At 38.0% G+C, this 25,904-nt stretch overlaps 1 protein-coding gene across 1 annotated transcript in view; it reads left to right on the top strand.

The window, feature by feature from the left end:
• fbxw4 (F-box and WD repeat domain containing 4) overlaps nucleotides 1–25,904 on the top strand; it is a 73,141-nt gene that overhangs the window by 44,260 nt on the left and 2,977 nt on the right. Inside the window, exon 6 of the mRNA XM_003224236.4 lies at nucleotides 9,651–9,716. Coding sequence (XP_003224284.2) covers nucleotides 9,651–9,716 — 66 coding nt within the window. The remainder of the gene's footprint in view (nucleotides 1–9,650; nucleotides 9,717–25,904) is intronic.

Here is a 25,904-nt window from a genome sequence, read left to right as displayed (position 1 = left end):
CACAAATCTCTCTTTTTTAAATGCCTCAATGGATTGGATCAAATGTATCACCAAACCATGTTTTAGTGTTATGTGAATATTTTTTTGTGTACAGATTAATACTGGACTTGCTATTATTGAGCAAAACAGGATAGCAAAAATCATGGGTCACACTTTGGACAAGTGTGTATAGCAAATTATACTTTGCAATTTGCTGGAAGATCATCTTATGCAGGAAAAGAGGTAGTACCTGAGTACACTGATGACTTGTGGACTAGCATTAGTTTATGTACCACAACTTTGGATAGCACTGATCAGTGGAATGCAAAATGCAATAATACTGATTGGTTGCAGTGGAGATGTTTAAACATAAATAAACAAGAATCAATATAATAAGAGGTACAATGCAATAATAATAATTTATTAAAAGTTTAAGTGTCTCAAATGTATTCATGGGTTTCTGATAGACAAAGCAGCTTGGATTTTTCCCTTTAAAAAACAGGTTAGAAGATAGGTGGAGTGGGAAAATATAATTTAGTTCTCAAAAGTGCTTAGAAAACAACCTTCTTTCTTTAGTTGGCATTTTATATTCCGAGGTTTTCGGCCTAGTGAAAAATGTTTTCTTTAAACTAACTGAATGTTTCATAATTTATGCTTACTATTTGGATTTCTGAAAGAGTTACCCTAACTTTTCTTCAGTGAATAAGGTCTCAAGAATGGGTCCTTTGGTATCCTTAGGGAGTGTGGATTTGCTAGGAAAACAACACCCGGCCTTGATGATGATCACACATTGCACACAATAGGACTTTCTTAAACTGGATTTGCATATAGTAAGACTGTGTTCCTGAAAAAAAATCTGATTTTGTGGAAATCAGGCTTAATCTCAGGTGTTTGCTGCCCACTATTTGATTCTTAGATTCTTCCCCACACCAAATCTTCCAAATTTTAAAATGTTTGGGTAGGCAATGACTTGTGCATATAATCAGTATATTGCCAGAGATTGAGGATGATGATCTGTACTCATAACCCAAACTTGAAATACCAAAGCAACTGGAACCTAATGTATCACCAATCTTCAGTGTGTGGCACCCCTTTTCTAACGCTAACTTTAGAATTATGATTTTCTCCATGCCTCACAATGCCTTCCTCAGTGTGAAATGCAAATATTCACTTCCCAAGGGCCAGTTTTCCAACCAAGGTGGGAGGCAGCACAGACATGAATTATTGGTATCCGTCTTTGCTTGTGTTGTTGGTTCTCCCTGCCATTTCCTTCTGGGAGAGGGAATACGTAAATCCTGGAAATAGGTGCTATCTCTTGTTCAACATTTATTCTCTATGTTGAATGTGTCCGTCATAGCACCTGGAGGGACTAGGCATAGTTCCTCTGTAGCTCCTCTGTGTACAATTTATGATGCATGCCTGAGGTGCAGTGCGCTTTTAGGAAAATAGCACCATAGTGGTGCGTATAAAGATTTGTAGCAAGCTGTGGCTACGTAATAAGGTCATTTCCCCAAAATTGTACTAGTGCGATGGACTTTACTATTTGTCTGCAGTGTTTGGTAATAATTAGCATACAAATTATTGGCAAGTAAATTTAAAGAGCATAATTGGATTTTGCTGGACAGTAGTAGAAGTTGTAATTTGAGATCTGGGAGTCTCCAATAAACATTAGAAAACCATTATTACAGAGAAGGAAAGAGCTAAAACAAGGGATGCGACTTTCCGGCGGGTGTTGCGCAATAACTTCTCTCAGCACTAACCAGCATAGCCATTTGAATAATGAAAGGATTATGGAAATTTTGAACGAACAGCGATACCTTTATTTGCCAACCCTAATGCACAAAATGCTTCACTGGATTTTGTCTCTTGAAGTTTCCTTGATGTTCTCAAGAGAAGTTACTTTTGTTGCTGTTGGAGTTGAATTTTTATTGCCTATATTTTATTGTCCTGTTTCTCTAGTTACCACGTGGCCAAAAAAGTGTGAGTTCTACTGACGCTGAGATTCCTTAGTCCAGACCATCTTCATTGACAAAAGAAGTAATGCTTGAGATGGAAATGTTGGCCCCATGATTCTAATACTGCCACATTTCTTCCCATGTATGATTGTTAACATCTTTGCCTAAAGAGCCCACTGTTTTGTGGATTTTGTTGTATTTTGCTGCATAGCCACTTTGAATGTTTCCTGGATTTCTACAAGTTGCCAGTCCCCAAGCTAAGAACTTTGAGTAGCTATTGAATTGAGAAAAGATGTGGAACAACAGTGTGCCAAACTGAGAATGAATGCGATCGGCAGAGTTTTTAAAATACGGGGCAAAATTGGGGTAAGAATAAGGATTAAATAAAACTATAATAGTAGCTGTGCAGATAAAGTGCAAAGATAATTTAGGAGGGAGTTTCAAAGAGATCCACCAATGCAACTTACCATTAGTCTAATTAGAGATAAGTTTGAATCCAATGGAACTGTTCAGAATGGCACACTTCCCAGCAGAGATTCTGTGGAGCAATGAGGCTACATTCAAATTAAACATCATTCACGGTAGAGTCAGAAAAGAATGGTCCAATTCTCTTGATAAGCCACACCACATTGTAACTCCTCACAAATTAACATGATGTTCCACCGTAACATGCGGGTTATCAAGTCCCCAATAGATGCAATTGTGGTGGTTAATTGAACCATTTAATTTCAATGTAGCCTCATCACTCCACACAGTCTTTGTTGAAAAGTTGACCAGATGCTTAAGTGACTGCCAATCAGCAGGTAAAGTACAAAGTGTTGGTTCTGACCTTTAAACCCCTACATGGTTTGGGTCCAGGTTACTTACAGGATTGCCTTCTCCCATACAATCTGCCCCTTAGGACATTGAGAACCTCTGGGGGATGTTTACTCCAACCAGGCAGAACCCGATTCATGACTGTCACCCAGAGGACATTTTCATTGGCCTCCCAAAGACTGGAATGCCCGGCTGGAAGAGATTTGACAGTTAAACGAGCTATCAGAATTTATGGTATTGCAGTTTATCCAGATGTTTTAACTGTATTGTACTCCACCTTGAGTCGTGAGGTTAGATAAGAATTGTTGTTGTTATTATTATTATTATTGTAGAAAACTATCTCAGTAGAAGACAGGTTGGGTTAGAATCTGGCAGCCTGGCTATGGTATTTCTTTACTTGCTTTTTCTTGTTTGAAAATTTGAATTTCAATAAATTTTGTTCTCCACCATTAGACCATTTATTCTATGATTGCCTTAATTCCTTATGTAGGTAAACCAGGCCTTACTTTTGGTATGGACCCCAGTGTGTTCTGTTTTCTGTAACCAGCTAAATATGACCAGTTATTTTTGTAGATATATGGGGCCAGGTTTCCCATGAAAGTTAACTCCTGGCAAATATCCTCAGTTAGAAATGTGTCACTATGTGGATCCTGGATAACACCATCTGCTCACCTCTCTCCTGTTCCCTGCAGTACTGCTACTGTTGGGGCGGGGGGGCTCCTGCCATCACTTGCCAGCAGGGGGGACACTACAAGTTTGTGTGACCTTAGCACTAAATTCAGACTCCAGGAGTTACCTTCTATAATGATGTCAACTGATTAGGTTAGCAGGGCTGGTGGCAGCCACGATAAGACGTGACATGTTCTAATGATTTGCTTTAGCAGGGGCACAGGAGCAGCAAGGAGGAAGAGGCAGGAAAGGCAGGGGGCCCACAGGTGCCGACAAAGACTTTGACCTTTGCTGCTATAATATCAGTGTTTCACAGGCCAGGCGGTTCGGTAACCCACTTCCAGACCATCAAAAATTGATTTAATTGCAATTTCCCCCCCAATTCAGAGCACCAGAGCTTGACTAATTGGAGTAATAGAGAGTAATAAGGCTCTGATTAAAAAAAAGCTTTCCTCTGCCTCCTTTTGTATCCTGTGTCATTGCCTGTCAGAGGTCAGGGTGCCTGCATATTCTATTAGGCCGAGTTGCCTTCATTTGGACAAATTAGTTTACCCAACAGTAATTAAAATGCCAATGTGGGTCGGGAAGAGCTGAATGCAGTTGATGGGCACATGGGTGAAGGATTTGACAGCTTTGGTGGCCGCCCTTGCTAGAGCGTGTCGGTGTGGACTCAAAGTTGTGCAAGTTTGGGTCTATGTGGCAAGCTTAGCTTAGTGGTTGAAAGCAGCACAGGCAAAAAGTGTCCTTCTTTTGGTCTCTCATCTCTGTGTGCTCAGTCTCTCTTGTTGTTTCTTTATGACACTTGGTTCATTCCCCCCTCCCCCATGCCCAGACTTATTGTCCCCAAAAGACCGGCCTCAGACCCTTTTGCTGTACGCCCCCCCACTCCCATTTCCCAGCTGCAGTGTCCTTGCTAAGTAATAGCTTCTTTGTTTCTTGGTTCAGCGATTCTTCATATACAATAATTCAAAAAATGGAATAACAACATCCAGTTTAAAGTGTTTGGGATGAAAGACAGGGGTTGAAATATTCATGTGTCATCCAGCTTCTTGAGTCAAATATATAAAGAGAAGTGCAGAACGTAAAGTTTTGGTTTATAGGTTGAGAGAGATTGGGGGGGGTGTATGTGGGGAAGAGAGAGATCTTTAAACCATAGCACAATAAATTCCAGTTCTGAAAGAAAGAAAAAACGCTATGAGGTAGACCCTCTACATATTTAGAAACCAGGTGTAATAGCCTCTGTGAGCACATTGTATTATGGGCAGCTAGCTTTAAATCAGTTTTGACCAGTCACGGAATCACTGTGTGGCAGCCTTAGGTATATAGGTAATCCTTTGCATGATAAGGCCTGTACACACAGCACTGCATTGTTTTTACACCCCTCCAAAACCACGTAAATGCAGCTGCTTTATATAAATATACTGGCATAAGGCAGGAATTGTCTTGTCCCTGGAGTTTGTCTGCATCTTAATACAGAGGTGGGAATATGTGGCATTCCAGTTATCATTGAGCTGAAACTCCCTCTAGCCCTTCCCAAATGGAACGTTGGAGTTGCAGTGCAACAACACCCACAGGATCAAGCTTTTCCATAACCTCACTGAAAGATGTAAGAGCCCCATTTATCTTTATGGTAAATGATGAAAATATGTGGCCTGATCCTTTTGGCAAGTTCGGTACAGTTTTAGTGCATTGTACTTCCTAAAGAATTAAAAATGCCCCCCTCTCTCATCTCATTTAAAAGGCTTCTAAAAACACATCTATGAGCTTTAGCCTATGGAGAGGAGGAGGACTAATTACACCTTATAGTTGTTGAACATCTACCTTGGTTAATCTGCTGTATACCATCTTAAATCCAATAATTCTAATTAAATTTTATGAGTTTTAAAGAATTTAATATGTTGTAAATGTGTGGATTGTATATTGTGGTCTTGTTTATTTAAGCTACTTTTTATAATTTTATTGAGTTTGTTTTTGATTTGTTATATGTTATCCTCAGCATTGAATGTTTTCCACTGTGTTTTGTTTTGTTGTAAGCCACCCTGAATCCCTTTGGAGAGATAGGGTGGGCTATAAATAAAGCATTATTATTATTATTATTATTATTATTATTATTATTATTATTATTATTATTATCATTACTACTAGTACTACTACTACTACTACTACATTAGAATAGGGCTATACATACTCTATGGAAATGTCCCAGTTATGCATTAAAACCATGCAAATTCCGTGCCTAGAACTGAATGTAAAAGTTGAGGAAGATTTTACATACCTTCCTTCCATTATGCTTTCCCCTGTAGTTAGATTTGCAAAGGATCTGCAGTTGGTTAGCATGCTTTGAGAGTATAGTAAGAAATTAGTGGGATGAAGGGATAAAGAGCAGTGTCCAATTTAGCAATGTAACAGCACATGTTAATCAACTCCAAATCCTTTAAAAATCAGAGTACTGAATCACCAAACTATCCCCACCCCCCAGACACACAATCTTGTCAAGTATTTGGACTTTAATGTATTTTAGAAATAGACCTCAAATGTGAGTTTTTGTAACCTCTATTTAAAGTACCTTGAGTGTTGAATTCATATGCAATCGTTCTGTGTACTTTTAACATCCATATTCAAACCTTTGTATTTTCAACATCAATACTAAAGAACCTTGTTAATTATCACAATCTGTTAAAGTAGATTAGTATTGTTGTCCTCATATGACAGATGGAAGTGACTGGCCAAAAAAAAAATAGGTGATATTCAAAATGCCTACTTTCTTATTTTCATTTCTTTCTTGTTCCTTTTGCAATTTCTCATTCTTTAACTTAATGTATATTGCTCATGCATGTTGGGTATCCAAAATGCTTCAAACCAGAAGTGCTTTTGATTCTGGATTTATTTGGATTCTGGAAAATCCAAATTTGCATACCTATACATATTTTGCATATCTATACATAACAAGATACCCTAAAATTGGAACCCCAGTCTAAATACAAAATTAATATATGTTTTCTTTATACATTATACATATAGCTTGAAGGTAATCTTTTACACAATATTCAAATAATGTTGTGCCTGAGACAAAGTTTGTGTACATTAAACCGTCAGAAAGTGAAGGTGTTCTTTATCTTGGCCACCAATGTCAGTTTTGGATAATGAAGTGTTTCAGAACTCCGCATGAAAAATGCTCAATTGTCATTTTATTTTAAAGGTGCATTGCTTATAGTAAGTATCCTGGATGGCTTATGTGATGTCATCTAGTCAGTTTGTAGCAGAGACAGAATTTGAACATATGGAATTACATACAAAAGTGTTTTCAGCCAATAGTGTAATTTCTACTAGAAAAGACAACTTGATGTACAGTAGAGTCTCACTTATCCAATACTCACTTATCCAATGTTCTGGATTATCCAACACATTTTTGTAGTCAATGTTTTCAATATATCATGATATTTTGGTGCTAAATTCGTAAATACAGTAATTACTATATAGCATTAATGTGTAATGAACTACTTTTTCTGTCAAATTTGTTGTATAACATGATGTTTTGATGCTTAATTTGTAAAATCATAACCTATTTTGATGTTTAATAGGCTTTTTCTTAAACTCTCCATATTATCCAACATATTCACTTATCCAACATTCTGCCGGCCCATTTATGTTGTGAGATAAGTGAGACTCTACTGTATTTGCAGAGCTAAACAGAATGGAATATTTCTTTGTTTTGACAATGCCACTCTTTGTACAAGGGGAACAGTAGAGGTTTCAGAATCTGTCTATGCAAGGACATATTTTAGCTCTATTTCATTTGCGGAAAAGTTTGATTCAATAGTCATAGAAGCATAAATTTCTGTCCCACAAAAAAACCTTTACCTTCTCTTTCCTCTTGAGTTTTGCCCTTTAAGATCCTTCCATCAGGGGAGTTTTCCACTCCTTCATTACAAAACAGTACTTAATGTTGGAGGAGCTTTTCCTTCTCAGGAATGATGTTTCAGAAATTTGAAACTATAAGTATCCCCTTTATGCAGCAGAACAATAACAGCAAAGTCATCATGTTAGAGTTGAAAGGGCATAAAAGGACTTCTCTTTTTTGCCCTCAACATCTGAAATATTCCAATTATGAGAATGACCAATCCTCTCCTTCAGTAGGGTGGCAGGGTGAATTGGTGGGTCAGGATCTCTGTAGCTGGAGGGAAGTGGTGCTAAACTAAGAAGCAATTTTGAAGTCAACTGCGGAGAAGTTTCTAATCCCTACCACAGACTGGTTTGGAGGCTGTACAGGCAGAATGGCAGGGATTAGTGGTGGTGGTCTCCACCCTCTTCTCTTCTCCTATTGACATACCTTGATGCTAATTTAGACCTGTACAGCCTCTAGAGGGATGCTGCATACTTTCTTCTGAAGGAAATGATGTGTGTCTGTGTAGAGTGAGCAAGAAAAAGGGTAGGGGGACAAAAAAGAGAGAGAAATCTTAAAAACCCAATTGCCCACTTCAGTGATTTCCAAGCTGCTATTATGTTTGTAACCACGGTAATTGGCTTTACCATTTATTAATGGCTTATGGTAAAGGCGGGGGAGGAGGGAGACAAAACTCAGCACCTACCTTTGTAGTTCTGGGCTCTATTGACGGCAAGACTGCTTGCTGCTTGGGAGTCAATTGATGTGCCGCTCTCTACTTAAGAGTTTGTTGGTGTTCTGACCTCTGGTCCTTGATAGCCCATGAGGTGTGGAAGGAGAGCCTTGTATTTGGCATCAGGTTGGAGTCTTGGGCCCCCAATTGCTTGGCCAATGGAAGCTTGTTGGCATACAAAGCAATCTCTGTGCTGGCTTTAAAAATGGCACTACTGAATATAAAGAATATGTTAGGCTAGAGAGTCTTGTTTTGCGCTCTTCTGCAGAGACTATTTGTGATGTGGCCTTAGTTTGCAAAGGGAAGACGTTCGTTTGGTCTTCTCTAATCTGGGGCCTATCTAGACTGGGCATCATGTATATTTGAACTATAATTTCCATTGTCCTCTGCCAGCATAACCAGTGAAAGTTGTAATCCAATGTATCTAGAATGCATCTATTTGAACAAATCTTTAGTAGTATATCTAGATTAATATTAAAAGTCCTGTGATCACATAGAGGCCTATTTCAGTTGAGGGCCTGTTCATATTGTAAATATTTCTGATTTGAAGTGAAAAATATAATATGTGATAATGTTATTGTTGCTCTTGTTTTTTGGCCCGGGGATGCAAGAAGGGCAGCAATATTCTTCTATATGTACTTTATGAAGGCACTAAAATAATTAGCTTTTTGATCTGTATATCCATAGTGAAAAAGGCATGTGAACATGTGATAAAATATGTGCCTTTTCTGCAGAATTATTTAATATAAGCAGCCTTTAGGGAGTCCAGTTGTGCATTGGTGCAAATAACTGAAGTTTAAACAGGTCAAACAAAATGTGTCAGAGATCACTGTGGACTATGGCCCCTTCTACACAGCTGTATGAAATCCAGATTATTTGCTTTGCAGTGGATTATCTGTAGACTCAGATAATCCATTTCAAAGAAGATAATGTGGATTATCTGTCTTGATATTCTGGATTATATGGCAGTGTAAAAGGGCCCTTTGTCTTTTCCATCCCCTGCTTTCAGGTGTGGGCTGGTATTAACCATATATAGGTAATAAGGATCAGCATAAACCATGCCACAAACATATTTGGGTAAAGAGTGTGGATAAAAGCTGGATAATCTTGAAGTGGGTTATTCAATCAAATGCTCCCTTACCATCTATATGAAGAAAAAGAAAGTAATCATGCGTTCTTATGGCCTCGTTATGATGCCTGTCAATTTATGGTGAGCCAAATATATTTCACAGGGTTTTCTTAAGCAAGGAACACACAGAGGTGGTTTTGCCAGTTCCTTCATCTGAAACATAACCACTAGCTCCTGGTATTCCTTCACAGTCTCCTATCCAAGTGGCCCTGCCTGGTTTTCAAAATCAGACAGAATCTGGTGTCTTTAGGGTATTTAGAACCTACACTTGCATGATTAGTCCTTTTATGCTCCAATGCCTTGACTTGGTTTATAGCACCCTTTTTCACAACATTGTTTTCCTTTCGTTTTAACTGTTGTGCTATCAGATCATAGAAGTTCTGTGCACAAGATTTTTTAAAAGCCTTGACATCTGTCCTCTGTATAATCCACTACCTTATTAACTGTACAAGAAATAAGTCTAATTTTTATTTTCTCTCTCAACAGCTCATTTGTGACAGGAACAGCATGCTGTGGACATACTTCACCTTTGAGAATCTGGGATTTGGGGAGGTAAGAGACCAAAATAGCTTTGTTAGCAGACAGCAGAAATATCCTGCTCATTAAATACCTGTAGAAATCCTATGAGCTGGAAATTAATGTTGACCAGTTCAGTTTTTGAACAATATTGAAAGCCCCATGTCCAATGCCTTGTAATAGCTTACGAGCATAGATAACACTATGTAACAAAATTTGAAAAATGTTCTGATCCTGGCTTGAAAGTGTTATTTCCTGTTCAGTTGTGCAATACTTACTTTGAAAGTAGTTGTTATATTCCAGAAACTGCGTTTTTGTTACTGCCACAAACTATGTTGAATTGGTTGAGACTTGATAAGAAATTCATTGAAAAACTATAGCAAAATAGGCTGTAGGATGTCCCACAAAAACAAAGTTTTTGCAGTTTAATAAACTTTCCCCATGTTTTTATGATAGTAACAATTAGGAAATGACATATATAGTTCAGGAACAAAAATGTGTCATATCCAAATCTCTCTGTCCAAGAGAAGTTGCATCAGGCAAGCTTGATTAACTAATGTAAGGCACACCATGCCAAAGAAGCCCCAAAGTCAAGAGAACAAAGTTTATTGGCCCCTAAGCAATTCTTGCCATTTTTATCTGGGTCCAGAAAGAATTCTCTGAGCATCAGAGATATTGCTAGTTGAGGGACAATTGGAAGGAACATGCTTTGTATATAAGGCTTTTGCCCAGGGATTCTATAAGAAGAGAAACTTTCTAGTGAGGCTCATATTTCTGTTCTATGAAATCTTCCATCTGTAGCACATAGCAGATTGATTTTTATTTACCTACGATAAAATTTATGGAAGATTTTATAGCACCTATTTCTTGTGCCCAGAATCAATCATATGTAGTTCTGATAGGGTCTGAAGTTCTCGCCAAATTTGACTAACTGGTAAGTGTGAAATTCCTTAAATATGTCCAGTTAATAAATTCCTAGCCACCATTCTAAATTCGGCCTTTACTAAGAAGGCTTGCCTAGCACAATAAATCTTCTTTGGCGATTTCAGCTATACTATCTCCTCCTTTATCTTTAGCTAGTTGTTGGATTATTTGTTCTTCTTACCCAGTAGGCTGTTTTCCATTCAAACCAAAGTTGCACAGGTGTTGGTGTTATTTCAGTGGCCATTTGATCCAAATTTTCTCTCCTTAAGTCAGAGTTTCTCAAACTGTGCTCCCCCAGATATTTAGGACATCAGCTCCCACAATTCCTAACAGCTGGTAAGCTGCCTGAGATTTCTGGAAGCTGAAGTCCAAAACACCTGGAAGAGCACAATTTGAGAAACACTGATTTAAGTTGAATAATTGAATCTACATGCACCAAATTATATTTCACATGCACATTTGATATACCTTCTATACTTTTTAAAATGTTATATTTCGTTGCTATTGGGTGCTTTGAATCGTAACTACTAAATAATTTGGGAGCTCGGGATGGGTTGGGGTTTCCCATTCTCTCAGATTTACTTATTAGCTGATAGTGTTAGATAGTGGGATGTGTGGGTTAGAATGTAATTTGAGCCTCAAGAGTAACAAAAACTTTCTCAAACTTTGGACAAAATGCATTTCATGACATTTTAAGTTTGTATCATAACTTCTGTGATAAGGAGAACAACCTTTGTATGCCTCTTCTCTCTTTCAACACAAAAGTACCCTATCTATCTATCTATCTATCTATCTATCTATCTATCTATCTATCTATCTATCTATCTATCTATCTATCTATCCGCGCCTATATAAAGCTTCGTGACAAATTATCTGTGTTACCTGTGTCTTATAATGTTAGGGCGGGGTATAAAAATAAAGTTATTATTATTATTATTATTATTATTATTATTATTATTATTATTATGCCATTTAATAAAATGGGAACATAGTTTGTTAGCAGGCAGTCTTGGACTCCAGAGATTGCATCTTGGACATGCTTAAAATTTTATATAATGTGATTTTATTTTGTAATGGTATCTGTTTTATATGAATTGTTGTTTTTACATTGTTTTTAGGCATTGTAAGCCACTTTGAGTCCCCTCGGGGAGAAAGGCGGGGTAAAAGTGATGTAAATAAATAAATAAATATAAATAATGTGAATTCTGTATTTTGATGAATGGAAGAATGATGTTCAACATGTATTCCATTCCATGCACCCTACCTCCCTGTCCATGAACTTGTCCTAGGTTTGTTCAAATAGAAGTAACTCTCAGGAGCAAATGGGGAGTGGCTCTGTCACCTTCTCTATTTTCTACAGATAATAAAGCCTCCACAGATAATAAAGCTATGTAGAAAATAGGATTAAGGTAATGAACTGGCAGGATGGAGTTTGATCTTTCAATAAGGCAAAAGCCTGACTGACAGGCAGAGCTAAATCCTGAGACCATCCAGCCAATGGGATGCTACTTCCAGTGGTTGCCGAGTGTCACGGATTCCTCCCTTTTCCACTTCTTGTAGTGGAATGCAATGGCTGCCCCTCTTAGGCCTCACAAATGGGGAGGAGCGGAAGTGGCCCAATTTGGGTGTCTCTCATACATGTTAATTAGAAGTTGGTAGATGGTAGGAGCACCTTTACGAGAGCTGGAAATATATGGCATTTTTAAAAGAATGTGTGTTTCTGCAGTATTCCTCACCAATGTATTTAGTTTTTCCTTGTTATGCCATTTCATCTTTCCACCAAGGGATGGAGAGATGGATGGGTATATAGATATCCACACATACATGCATGCATTCTTACACTCATGTGTATGTGTGCATTTTGTGTTCTTCTCAGTCCATCACCAGTGTTCTCTAAAAGAATTAAATAGCTGAAAGACTTTACCTCACATCACCTGTTGTACCTCAGAATATGATACACAAGGGAACAATTAGTAATTTTGTGTGCATGCCCTCATAGTAAAAGACTAGAATATCTACAAGAACTTCCATATCCCGCCATGTACAGAAACAGTAGAGAATTCTACTGTTTTTTTATTATTATTTTGAAACCCTTTAAACTGAAGTTTATTTTGGTGTGGCCTGACTTTAGAGACATATATTTTATTGTATAAACAGTTCCAGGTAGTGTGGCATATTCTTATTGCAAAAATGGCTTGAATAATCAAGTTGTTATTTATTTGCACCTAACTCACTCTCCACTCAGTTTGATGAGGCCAGACCTCAGAATACTTTTGGGTTCTTGATCAGTGCAATCGTGATGCAGAACCTTTGGAGATATCCAAGAACTAGGAAGAAATGCACAAGCACATTCCAGATGCTGTGTCCTGCCAAAGGATGGGTCTCACATTCTTTAGCTTCCTTGTATGGTGAACTGTTGATTCTACGAGGGTTAAATAGGTTCTGCAGGCTTACTAAGTATGTACTTCTTTTGTTTGGTCAGTTTTCAACTGAACTTAGGTGCTATTTTCCCAGATGTATGTTGAGGTCCTTTCCCTTCTGATCCAATGGTTCAGTAAAGTAGAACATGCTACACAATTACACCTAACATCCAGCTTCTGTTTGTGGCTTACTTGGCTGATGGTGGCATGACCTTTGCTTTTTCTTGACCCTGTTTCTGACACTTTAGATGTGTCAAAAGCTATGCTGTAATGTTTGAACACTAAACACCATCGTTTTTTGCAGGAGGCTAGATGGCTCCCACTCTCAGGGGGATGGGAAACAGATGCTGTTGCTGAAAGTTGCTATTTAGATTCCTGGGCCCTTCATCACATTTGGAAAAATGTGGCAGTTTAGTCCATTGTACCTAAACTAAGACATGCTTCAGCTCAGCCTTCCTTTTCTCAGTCATTGCTTTCCCACTGACATGCTTGTAAAACCTTTGCCATTGACACTTGCTAAAAGGGTACTTTTAATTAGTTAGCTTATTTCTTATCTGTTTAATATAAGGTAAAAAAGACAAAATAGGGCTCTGATTCAGAAGAATGTAAATACAACTAGATAGCAATTTGTGTTTCTTATATAGATCAGCCTAGATCCAGCCTAACCATTGCTATGAGATACTGCAATACAGTTGTCCATTTATGTACACAAATTCTGCATACACAGATTCCACCATTCATGGCTTGAATATAGCTATCTACCTCCCCAAAGGCAAGCCTTGATTTTTCCATTTTATATAAGGCCCCCATTTTGTTATGCCATTGTATATCATGGGATTTGAGCATCCATGGGTTTATGTATTCATGGGAGAGTCCTAGATCCAAACCCCAGCCCAGTCTTCCTGTATAAACCATTTTATTTATTTTTATTTATTTATTTATTTATTCTTCAAACCTATATGCCGCCACTCCCCTAGGGCTGGGAGCGGCTTCCAAAACAGACAAAAATCTAAAACAAAATTTTAGTGCCTGCAATAATATAAAAAATAACTATAAATAACATACAATGTCTTCAAGAGCAAAACAATAAAAATACTCATCAACATACAAAAAATAAGCATACAAGTAAATAAAATAGGTAAAAGGAAATCTAATAAGAGGTATGTATGATGATTTGTGAACAAAACAAATTAGAAAAACATACAGTTGTACACATCTTAAAGCTGCTTGGTACAGTCTCATAGCAGTTGCATTTAACTGAGTAACATTTGTTGTGTTGCTCGTAATTGGCTCATGGATCCTGCTTTACAATATGTAATAATTCAAAGCAATATATTTTAAATCTAAATGGAGAAAAAGGTGGACTGTTGGAAATGATTATGAAAATATATTCTTCTACAAGATGCCTTCGAAATGTAATTGTGAAAAGAAATTTTAAAATGAAGAATGTAGAGTGAATGTATATGTGTACACACCTGTTTATTCTACATTTCATGGTGAATTTGAAAAGATTATTTTGGACCAATCGAATCCTTCGAGTCAGCATTGCCCATGAATATTTGGCTGGATAGACCATTCATTTGATCTGTTGCAATTTTTCTTACGTTCCAACATGTCCCTTGACCCCATAACTCAGCTGAGTCCTGTGATCACAAGTCTTTTAGCTGTATTATCATAAATCAGCTATATTTAGATAAACAGTAGTTCTCCCTTCTTCTAAATAATCTTTTTGTTGAAAGTGCTTGTGGCAGCTTTTTTTTTTTTTTTTGAAAAAGAGCCCTCTAATTTTTCCTCTTTAGTTTTTAGCTTCTCAACTCTTTGAAATTGGCTTCATGCCATCTCTGACACCAAACAAACACCTTTGCCTTCCCTGACTTCTTATCCCTTTATAGCAACAGATGTTGAAATTTTGTATCCCTTTTATCTTCCCCTCTTTAACCTCTTCCTGTAATTAGGTTCCCCTTGTTAGCAGCACAAAGTGGGTTGGTCCACTGCCTACCCTGCCTTTTGAGCCATTGTGTCTGAACACATGTGGTTTTGGGATGTTTGGAAAAGTCCCTTCCCCCATAAGGTAATAGTGGTGGGCGGGTGGACAATTGCAGGTTTTTTTTTCTTTTTTTTCTTTTGCAGTTCTTCATTTATCTTTGCTAAACAAAAAAGAAAGGAGGAGGAGGGTTGGGGAGCACATATGTAGGGAAAGCCATAGACCTCCCCATCTCACTCGCTCCTGTTTCTTTCCTCCTGGCTTTTTTTTACTTCTTCAGGTTCTTTGGTTAGATCCCTTTTGCTGTCCAACAGTTCATATAGGCAGTTAAGAGATGTGTGTGCAAACACATTTCTCTGCATGTTTGGCTTTTAAAAATCTGAAGTCACTTTTCATATACTTTTTACACATTAGAATTGAACACAATAATATAAAATCTTGACATGTTAAACTCATGCAAATACAGTTGACTTTCCATGTTCCAGAAGCACTGGCAAATACTACATATGTTTACTCTATATATACACACATTCCATGATTGTTTCTGATTTGTACCTGCATGCAAAAAGCCTCTTATGCTATCTTGATGTTGTGCTTTCTTTGGTTGATCCAAATGGTACACTCCTTGTGTGTTGGTGGCCATTTTTAATGGGAGCTGCTGGCACATATCTGGGGACTTCACATGTGTATGTTAGACTCTCTGTATGTTACTCTGGAGACTGAAAAAGTACTTTCTCAGGAACTGGTATTGGATACCATGCTGGTAAAGATTGGCAAATGCATGGAAAGGAATTGGCCTGCCTGTGATCAGTAGTAAGGGAAACCACATGGGTATACTGTCACATTCCAAAGAGTTGGCGGTGAGCTGAGAGCAACAATAAATACATCTGAAGTCCTTATTTGGTTTCCTCCCATGGTTCTGTGGAGCCTTGATGGCACTCTTTGAATCATCATTACTTTTTGAGAAGCAGGATTGAGTTGTGTTACCAAGAATAGCTCCTTTCAGTTAGACCTCCCTAAGCTGGTCCATGGCATTAGAATTTCTAGGTTACATGACTACAATGCACTCTACATGTAGTTTCTTTTCAAAATGACTTGGAAATCTTCACCTGGTTCAAAATAATGCTATGTGACTTTTACATAAAAGCACGGATCTATTCAACCAGTTCAGATCCAAGTGCAACTGGTTGCTAATTTGCATTACAGTGGTGCATGCAATCTTAAAAACCTTGTATGACGTACAGCCCACACTCTTCAAGGACACTTGCTTGCCAGATGAAATTAACTAATCAGATGCAATTTTATGCACCAGATTTGTGGTGGGTTTTATAGTGGCTTTTCCAGAACTTTAGAATACGCATCTGAAAGAAATTAAGAGAATTTGTATTTTAGCGATCTTTTCAAAATTATTTTAAGACTTTCCCCTAAGGTATTTGATTTTACAACAATCTAAATTTGTATTATGTTTCATATTTATTTTTCAAATTGGCTCTGATATTATTGTGTCCTTTTTGTTCTGTTTCATATATAGAATGTTTTGACCATGTGGAAAAGAAGTATTTAAATTTTTTAGATAAATAACCATTAACCATTTTTGCACATATACTGTTCGTAAAATTCGTTGGGGACGGAAATGCATGACTCCATTACTAATTTTAACTTTTTTTATGTACTCTCCTGTCTTTGTCCTTTTGGAAGCCAGCAGATAGAAATTGTTTTGATAGTGCATCCTCCTTATTTGTTGACTCAATAACCATTTTCATATCCCCATGCTCCAAAAAATATCCGCCCTCCCCCAGCTGAAGTGTATGTGGGCCTCTCTCAGTACTATTCTTTGGTATGCTTTTGGCCCAAGTACAGGCAGTTCCCAGGCTACAACAAGATCGGTCCGGTAGGTTTATTCTTAAGTTTAATTTGTTTGTAAGTCGGAACAGGTACATTTTTTTAAGTGTGACTCCAGCTGAATATATATGTTAGTTTTAAATAGCATAGGAAAGGGTGAACACCCCTGTGGTGTTTGTTTTGCTATCTGTGTCTCTATTAAGAAGATTTCACCTCACTTTCTATCTCTGTGATAATTGGATTTTGAAAAAATTGTCTTGTTGTGGATTGGTGATAAAGTTTCTGTGGATATACCTTTTCCCCATGGTAACTCTTTCAGGAGTGCATTTTTTCCATAAAGATAGATTTCTGTCACTTCTTGTTGTCTCACCACCGTTCTTAAGTGAGTCATTTGTAAGTGATATTTGTAACTCAGGGACTGTCTGTATAGCCAAAATATAGAGTTTGATATTATCTGCAATGTATTATAGATGGCTCAGAGATGAGAATATACATGGCTCAGATAAACATCACCAACATGAAATGCACTTTCATTTATGATTTTAAATCTACTTTTTAAATTAGTAAATAGAGGAATGTTTTAGTTGTAGTAATAGATCAGTTATTTTAATCCTTGTTAGAAGTGCATGGATTTGCAAAGCCATGACTTTGAAATATAGTTTAAAATATGGTAAATGGTGCAAAAGTTGAAAAAAAATAGTAATGGAGAGGGTGATGATGATAAAGATGACTATGCCCTGAGGTTTCGGGTGCTGGATTTGTAGTGTGCAATTTATATATAACTTTCAATTCCCTTTATTTGCAGGTAGGTTTTATTGATTTCCATTGTAAGAACCACTGTTTCAATGTGCTCTAATAGCTCCTGAGATTTACTTATCAGTAGCTCTTGGGACATGGTCTTCTAGAGATACATAAGTAGCATGCATGTTTAGTTTGAACTCATGATTTCTGATCTGTTTTGCTCAACTTCATATATTCACACAGGGTTTCTGTAGCACCCCCCAAAAAATTCTAATTATGAGTGAATGAAAGCACTCTCGTTCTGATCAGTTTCATGCTCATGAGGTATACAAGGCATTTTTATTTATTTTCCTCTAGGTAGCAAAAGAATCTAAAGAGAATATGAAGAATAAGACTACCTAAGTTTGGGGATGGACTTGCACATGCACAAATACACAAGGCCCCCTCCCTTCATTTGGGCTAGCTCATTTAAACAGATGGCTTTGTTTTGATTTGGAATCTCCATTTTTCTTTTTCTTTGTTCCTCCCTCCGTATTTTTTTTTGTCTGATGGCCGAAGGAGACCTCCAAAGTGCTGTCTGTTCAAAAAGCAGCTATACAGTGGCTTATTCCCACACAACTCCCTGCCGGTTTGCCTTACTGCCCCCCCAATTCTAGCAAATGTCTCCCACCTTCAAGACATTCTTCACATTCTTTGCAGAGAAAAGGGGTTAAACGTCTGAATTTGGGGGTCACCATGTTATACAAATTGCAATCTAATCGTTTTTACAAGAACACACGTGTGCTAAGAAAAAGAGCCCTGAACAAGAAAGACAAGGAGACAGACAGCTTGCTTTGTCCTTTCTCCTCCGAATGTTTCGTGCCATTGTCATATTGCCGTGTCTCTCTCCCCTCCTTGCCTTTGGGAGGGAGAGTTGGTTTGATAGTTAAATTGGCCCGTAAAACAGAAGGGCTTGGTGCCATTTCTGTTTGTTTTCCCAAATAAAAGACCCAGAGGGGTCTCTTTTGCACTGTTGTGGATTTATTTGAGGAAACTGCCTTTTTCCCATAGCTAGCATGTCAGTTTATCCTCTGAACTTAACCTTACGACAACCCGGGTAACAAAAACCGTTCAGGGTCCCAGCTCCAGGAAAGGTAAAGAAATTGTATCTCTTTATTGGGCCCTTTAAAGTGTGTGTGGGCTAATTCAGAGTCACCAGAAGAAAAGAAGGGCCAGCTTTCTCCCATCCCCACCACCACCGCTGCTATCATTGCCACCCCTGCAGAAGCCAAAAGCATACATAGTCCCAGCTGGCACAAGGAGCAGCACTATAAGCAAAGTGTGGTCCGAAACTAACTTTGGGAAGAAGAAAAAGGCAGTCTAATTATTGTTGGACCCCAGAGGGCTTTTCATTCTAGTTGATTTACAAATAGCCTAGGAATACTTGTTGATTCTTTACAGATACACTCTACACTGTGAGTTCATCAAAGCAATAGACTGCTTACAAATTCTGATTTACTGTTGTTGTAACATACTGTATTCCAGTCATGTATTAGATCACTTTAAATAAAATAAACTGTGACTTGCTTACCTCTCCATGTCAGCACGTGTCAAGACAGGTGCATTACTTTAAGCCTAAGAATTGGTGCCATGCAGCCAGAATGCAGTTCCGTATGGCACATCAGTTTTTGATGGTATTTTGAGAATCAGCTTTATTTAAAAAATAACAATATTGAGCATCACTTTTTGTATTCTTAACTGTCTTTTAAAAGGCACTGTGGGTTTAATTCTGGTTCAAATCAAGCAGCAGATAAATTGGTACTGTTATTAAAATTGCGGCTGGATCAGTTTTTAAGTTGTGGCTCCTATACTGTAGACCATGGCTTCTTAAACTTTTTGCACTTCCAACCCCTTTCTGCCCTTGGTTGGCCCCTCTTCCTTTTTCCTTCCATTTTCCCCAGCATCATTATCTTCTCCAAGCTTTCCTGTCTTCTCATTATGTGGCCAAAGTACTTCATCTTTGCCTCTAATATCCTTCCCTCCAGTGAGCAGTCAGGCATTATTTCCTGGAGTATGGACTGGTTAGATCTTCTTGCGGTCTAAGGCACTCTCAGAATTTTCCTCCAACACCACAGTTCAAAAGCTTTTATCTTCCTTCACTCAGCCTTCTTCATTGCTTGAACTATGTGGACCTTTGTTGCCAGTGTGATGTCTCTACTCTTCACTATTTTATTGAGGTTGGTCATTGCTCTCTCCCAAGAAGTAAACGTCTTCTGATTTCCTGGCTGCAGTCTGCATCTGCAGTAATCTTCACGCCTAGAAATACAGTCTGTCACTACCTCCACTTTTCTCCTTCTATTTGCCAGTTATCAATCAGTCTAGTTGCCATAATCTATTAAAATCAGCATTTGAAAAGCTTGCTAAACAGGCTGATTAAAATTTTTTTAATTGATTTTATTAACAGTAAGTTAAAAAAAATATCAACATGGAAAGTGGGTGAACAATGTGGTTGAAGAAAAATAAGAAAGATAGAGTATATTAGAAATAAAAGGGGGAAAAATCAAGAAAAAACAATACAAAACAAAACAAAGGGTGGGGGAGGGGTTGACTTCCATCTATTCCTCAGTGTTTGTATTATAACTTTTCCCTGTTTTAGTATTTATAGTATGTACTGGTACATACTAAACAGGCTGATTTTTCTTTTTATAAAGTATAGCTGAAGCTTTTCTGCAGAGTCTACTGTAAACATCGTATGTTGTTGTTAACAAATTTGTTCAGAAATCTTTTATTGTTGACTTTTTCTTTCTTGAGCCCTGTTTTTAGTTACAGTGACCCCATTTGAGGTTGGGACCCACAGTTTAAGATTCACTGCTATACACTATTGGTATGCTGTTGTCACAGTGTTCATCACCCAAAAGCCCAAGATCTACTTTTTGTAAAGCTCATTTTAGCAATTGTATGTCTCTAATTGAGTGAGTATGAATCATCAGTGTGGTGTAAATACTAACTTCTTCAGTAGGGCTGAGTACATGTTAGAACATGTTTTTTTTTCCAGCCAGTGTAGATGATCCTGTTTGGGTGGCATATATTTCCCAAATCTTGAGCACATTCGTTGTAATGTTTATTCACATGATAAAATAGAAGCATGTGTGATTTTCAAGCAGGATCAGCTTAGAAAGATGGAGTTCAGAGCCAGCAGCTTTCCCAAATGAAACTCTTAACATGGAAGAACTGCATTGAAGTTGATTTCCTTGTCAGGTTTGTATGTCTCAAAAATTCTTTTAAAATATCAAACTTTTTGGAAGGAAAGAGAGATAGGAATTGATTAACAAGTGGAGAGAAAGCGAAGAATGGACCAGTAACATATATGTTTTACTGTGCTCAGAAGCTATGACTGTTTTGGCAGTCAAAAGGTAAGGAAATGAAGGGAAAAATGCAGGTCTAATAATCCCTCTTCCCAGTGACCCTCAAAATGTTTGCAAGTGATACATCTCCAAAATGTCTGTAATTTTTTATGAATGCTCACTTGTCTCACAAAGCATACCTTGCCACTTATTTCTCTAAGTCATGCTGAATGTTGCCCATCTGTGAAGGGAAAGAACAATCACTCCACCATTTTTCTATTCAGCTTCATCCTTTCAGGAGGGCTAGCAGAATATATTTTTCATGTGATTTCATGTCAGATGCATGTATTGAAGGACATTTTGCCCCTGTTTGTATTGAAGGACATTTTGAATCTCTTCAGTTTTTTAATTTTCACTATGCCATTGATTTCCCAATATAGTGAGCAAAGTTTAGATCTGATATTCTATTTCATAGTGTTTGGCAGAGTAGAAGACGATATCTCTTTTCCAAAATGACTATGTGAGTTTAGCATTCAAACTGTTAGGAAAGAAGCCTTCAGCATAGAAGACTGTACTGCTTGGAAGAAGCAACTGTAAGAGCAAGAGATATAGGAATCTTTTTTTTAGTTGAAGAAGGCAATATTGTTTAGTGTTCAAATAGCTTTTTCAAGTTTAATGAACAGAAAAGCTGTCCAGCGAAGGGTGTGTAATTGTGTGAATCCCAGATTTCTTCACTTCCAGACTCCAAGTTAGATTGTGATAGTAAACCAAATTAGACTTTCATATTACATTGTCATAGATGAAAAAGGTGTGGCAGTAGAATGAGGGAATTGTATGAATCCATGCAAATATTGTATTGTGGAAATGACTGCTTACATGAATGGTCTGCTCTCATGAATAGTAATGAATAGACACATTCACACATAGTAGATATTTTTATAAGTAAGCTAGCGGCGCGAATGTCTGGACTGTCTCCTACATCTCAGGTTTTTAACCCTGGAATATCTCAACTGCATCAGCGTGGACTAGTGTTTTGTACATTGGATGGACTTTGGGAGACCATAATTCAAATTCCTACTCAGTTGTGGAAAACGATCTTAGGCAAATCACACTCTCTCAGAATTACAAGGAGCTAATGGCAAACCTTCTCTGAATAGGTTTTACCAAGAAGACCCTTTGATGGGCTCATCACAAGTCAGATGTGACTGGAGGGCACCTCATTACTGTTGCTAATGCTACTCTACTTCTACTATTTAGTAAATAGTATTTACAACTACTAGAGCAATGAAACATCAAACAACTTTATTTGTTACTTCCCATTTCCCATAATTTAATGTGTATACTTTTCCTGAGATTTTGATTACCCCTTCCTCAACAGGCTTCATTTTGTGATTATCCCATTTGTCTCTAAATCCAAAATTCCATCTGTTCTGTAGATGGGACTGCAACATGGCTACAGGTTTCTTTTGCTTCTGGTGATACTATATGTTAGCATGGGTTTTTTTTTTAAAAAAATGATCTCTATCAATATGCGTATAGACCTACTGAACATTGTGGACTGTTTCATCATACAGCTGATAAAGAGCATATGAAAGTGAATGCATATATAGTACGCAGTAATTGTATTTCAGAGGATTTTTTTTCTTATATGATACAATTATCACTTCTAAAATAATTCTATACATTAATGGGAGGGTTCAAGGTCAAGTCAAAGCAAAGGAGTTTGAGTAGTCTCAATCTGCCAGCACATTTTGATTTTTTCCCAGTCTAGAAAGTAAGTGAGGTGCAATGGAGGACTTATATCTCAGACATAAGAGACAATGAGTGAGTGAGCAAGTAAATGTAGCAGTTGTAAGTGGCAAAGATCTTATGTCAGGGTAAAGTGGCAAACCCCTATTGAGTAAGTGACAGAATTAGAGCTTATTTGTATTATCTCAGGTCTCCCTGCTAATGGGAATCTAGTAAATAATTGGCGAAGTAATTTGATATCAGAAATTGAAATGACTTTACATAATGCCCTAATGGGCTATTTCTGGGGTACACTTTTGTTAGAAGGTAACAGAAGCACTGCAGAATCTTCTCCAACCAATTAATTAATAATTTCCAAAACTTTTCTTGATTGATTGATTGAGGACTGGGAAACGCGATTTCCTTAGCCTTCCTCCACCTTGTTTGTATGTATCTAAGCAGTCCCACCAGTATTTGTTGGCCAGTCATTTCTTGGAAATGGTGGTAATATTAATCCTTCACTCACTATTTTCAGAGTGTTAGCACATTATTATTTTATTCTTGGAATAACATGTGAAGTCTTAGAGTGACTTCTTAAAAGATTATATTGTGAATCTGTGGCAGAGAAGAAATACGTATTAATGATGTTAGATTTTGACAAATAATCAACACTACAGTTGTTAAATAATTTGGTGTTACAAATCCTTGCTGATCTACCATATTGGCTGTAGCTCTCTTAGCCTACTAGGGTCCCAACTACTGTCCATTGCTCTAGTTGTTTCAATTTTTACAAATCTTTCTCTCTTCCCCCCCCCCCCTCCCCAATCCCCTATATATATCAGAAGTGGCCTCTACACTACATCTCTACATATGAGGGAAAAAACATTTCATTTGCAAGTTGAAAATTACATCAATATTAGAAGATCTCACTTGAATAAGAATTTATTTTAGGAGTGATGCTATTCAGCATCCATCAACACATTCAGTAGTCTGTTTTATCCCATTCCCTTCGGTATTACAGTCATTGCTGAATCCCTTATTTATTATAACTATAGTGCTCCTTGCTTCCTCTCCTTCATACTATTTGTGTCATATTCCATGAATAACTGAGACTAGGTAGGATTACACTGTATCCCATATATCTGCATTGTTTCAATCTATTTTTACCTAAATACCTTTGCTCCCTGACTGCTTAAGTTTCTTACTTGAATAGAATGGGTGGAAAACCTGTGGTATTCTAGCAGCATCAATGAACATAGACTATCCACAGCATAGAACTAATGCAGATTAATACCACTTTAACTGCCAAGGCTCAATGCCATGGAATCTTGGGAGTTGTAATTTGCTGAGGCACCAGCACCCTTCGGCAGCAAAGGCTAAAGACCTGATAACTACAGTTTACAAGATTCCAAAGCATTGAGCTATGGCAGATAAAATTATGTCAAACATCATTACTTTTACAGATGTACTCTATGCTAACTGGGGATGTGTGTATGTACATGCGCTCCTTCAAGTGGTTTCTTCTTCCAAAAGATAGCCTAGAGCACGAGTTATTCCTCAGTGGTCTCCATCCAAACACCATGCAATGCTTAATCTGGTAGCTTCTTAGATCAGGATATGGTATCTAGGGATCTAGAACTTGATCTCCAAAGCCCTAAAAATCCATTTTTCATTGTTCTTCCTTTTGATTTAAAAAAGATCTTGGGAAAATAGATAAGAATGAAATTAATAGTAGATAAAATGATATTATCTTATGGATATTAGATGTCTAATATATTACAAATGTATTGTGCATGTATTGACTTATTTTAAATAAAAAACTTTTTAAAGAAGCAGATACCTGAGATTTCAGCTCTTTAAGGACTAAATTAGGAAATATGGTAAAATCAGGGGAGTTTCCATCTTTGGAAGTCCAAATCCAAATCTCTGGAGAGTCACATCCGTCCACATCATTGCTAAGACAGAAAGCACTGTGTGTACTCAGACTAGGACAGATATACTAAGCACAGTACCTGTGGCCTTTTTTTTTTTTTGCTTCCAGTGCCTTATCTAACCTGCTGCATTTTAAAGGACCTAATATTTTTGTTTTCCCAAATAAGAGTCCTATGCTCCCTAGATGATAAGAGTTTAGCCTCTAATTCCTGCTCTGATCCTGTAGATATCCTCCCCTCCTGATACATTCCTTCCTTTCAAGGGTTAATGTTTTAAGAGCTTGTCCAGCAATTCCTCCTTTGAGAAACACAATGTAAGTGCAATAACGCAGCACCCCTGGATTCAGGTTTTGGGGGCAGGGGGAGGGATGAGGATTAATTCCTGCACTTGATGTTAAAGCTTCTCCGAGAGGTTTGCCTTGGGGGGAGCATTGCTAGGGCCGACTGGTCCTGTTAAATGGTTGCTAAGGCCCTGGCATCGCAGCCCGATGGAGTGGCCCACAGTCACGGTCACGGAGGGAATTACACAGCCACAAAGAAATTGTTATTCTCCGTAATCTGCTCTTTGGAGAGTGACTGGGGGAGATGTGCCGGCCCCAGCATGCCGCCGGTGCTGTGATCATGGAAGCGTGTTGGCTCTAGAGAACAGGGCAGGGCTCACCTTCTGTTCTGGGGGACACCAGTGCTGCTGGTGCTAATCTGCTTTCTCAGCAATTTTGCTCCCCCGACCCAACGGTGTTTACTTGTTTGAACATCTCCTGGGACTCTATTTTGCCTATTGTGTGGTCTTTATCCCCCCCACCCCCATGGGGTTTTAGCCCAGATTACAGATGGAATTAAGGCCTCTGGCTCGGGTGCCCCAGAAAGACTGATATGGGATCAAGGAGCAGAAAGTAACAAAATAACTGGAAGGCAGGGGAGGTGCAAGTTGCTTTAGGGAGTGGAGGCGGCATTGTCCCATGAAGCGAAAGCCAGTGCAATAGTCTGAAAAGCAGGCGTTCAGTGCTTTGTGTCCAGTTTTGATTAGACCGTTAGGGAGGAGGAGAAGGGCTGGGAACATGTGGGTCTTTAGTGGCTGAATGGGCTTCATTGGCTGCTGTTGTCTGAGTGGTAGTGAGAACTGTGGCAGCCTGGCTTTCTCTTGTAAGGGAGATGCGGGGGGAGGACAGATGGGGTATGTTGACCCTCAATTAGGAGTGTGTATTAATTAATCAGAGAGCCCTGTGCTAGACAAACCTTGTACTTGTAATGAAGGACCAGGACCTGGCTGTTGTGGTTTTTTTAGACTCTTATTCCTTAGATCTATTTAGTTTTCATGCTCATTTCGTCCT

This window comes from Anolis carolinensis, chromosome 3 (assembly GCF_035594765.1).
Source record: "Anolis carolinensis isolate JA03-04 chromosome 3, rAnoCar3.1.pri, whole genome shotgun sequence".
Classification (NCBI taxonomy): Eukaryota; Metazoa; Chordata; class Lepidosauria; order Squamata; family Dactyloidae; genus Anolis; species Anolis carolinensis.
Note: the sequence above shows the minus strand (reverse complement) of the source record. Positions and strands in the feature narration are given on the sequence as shown.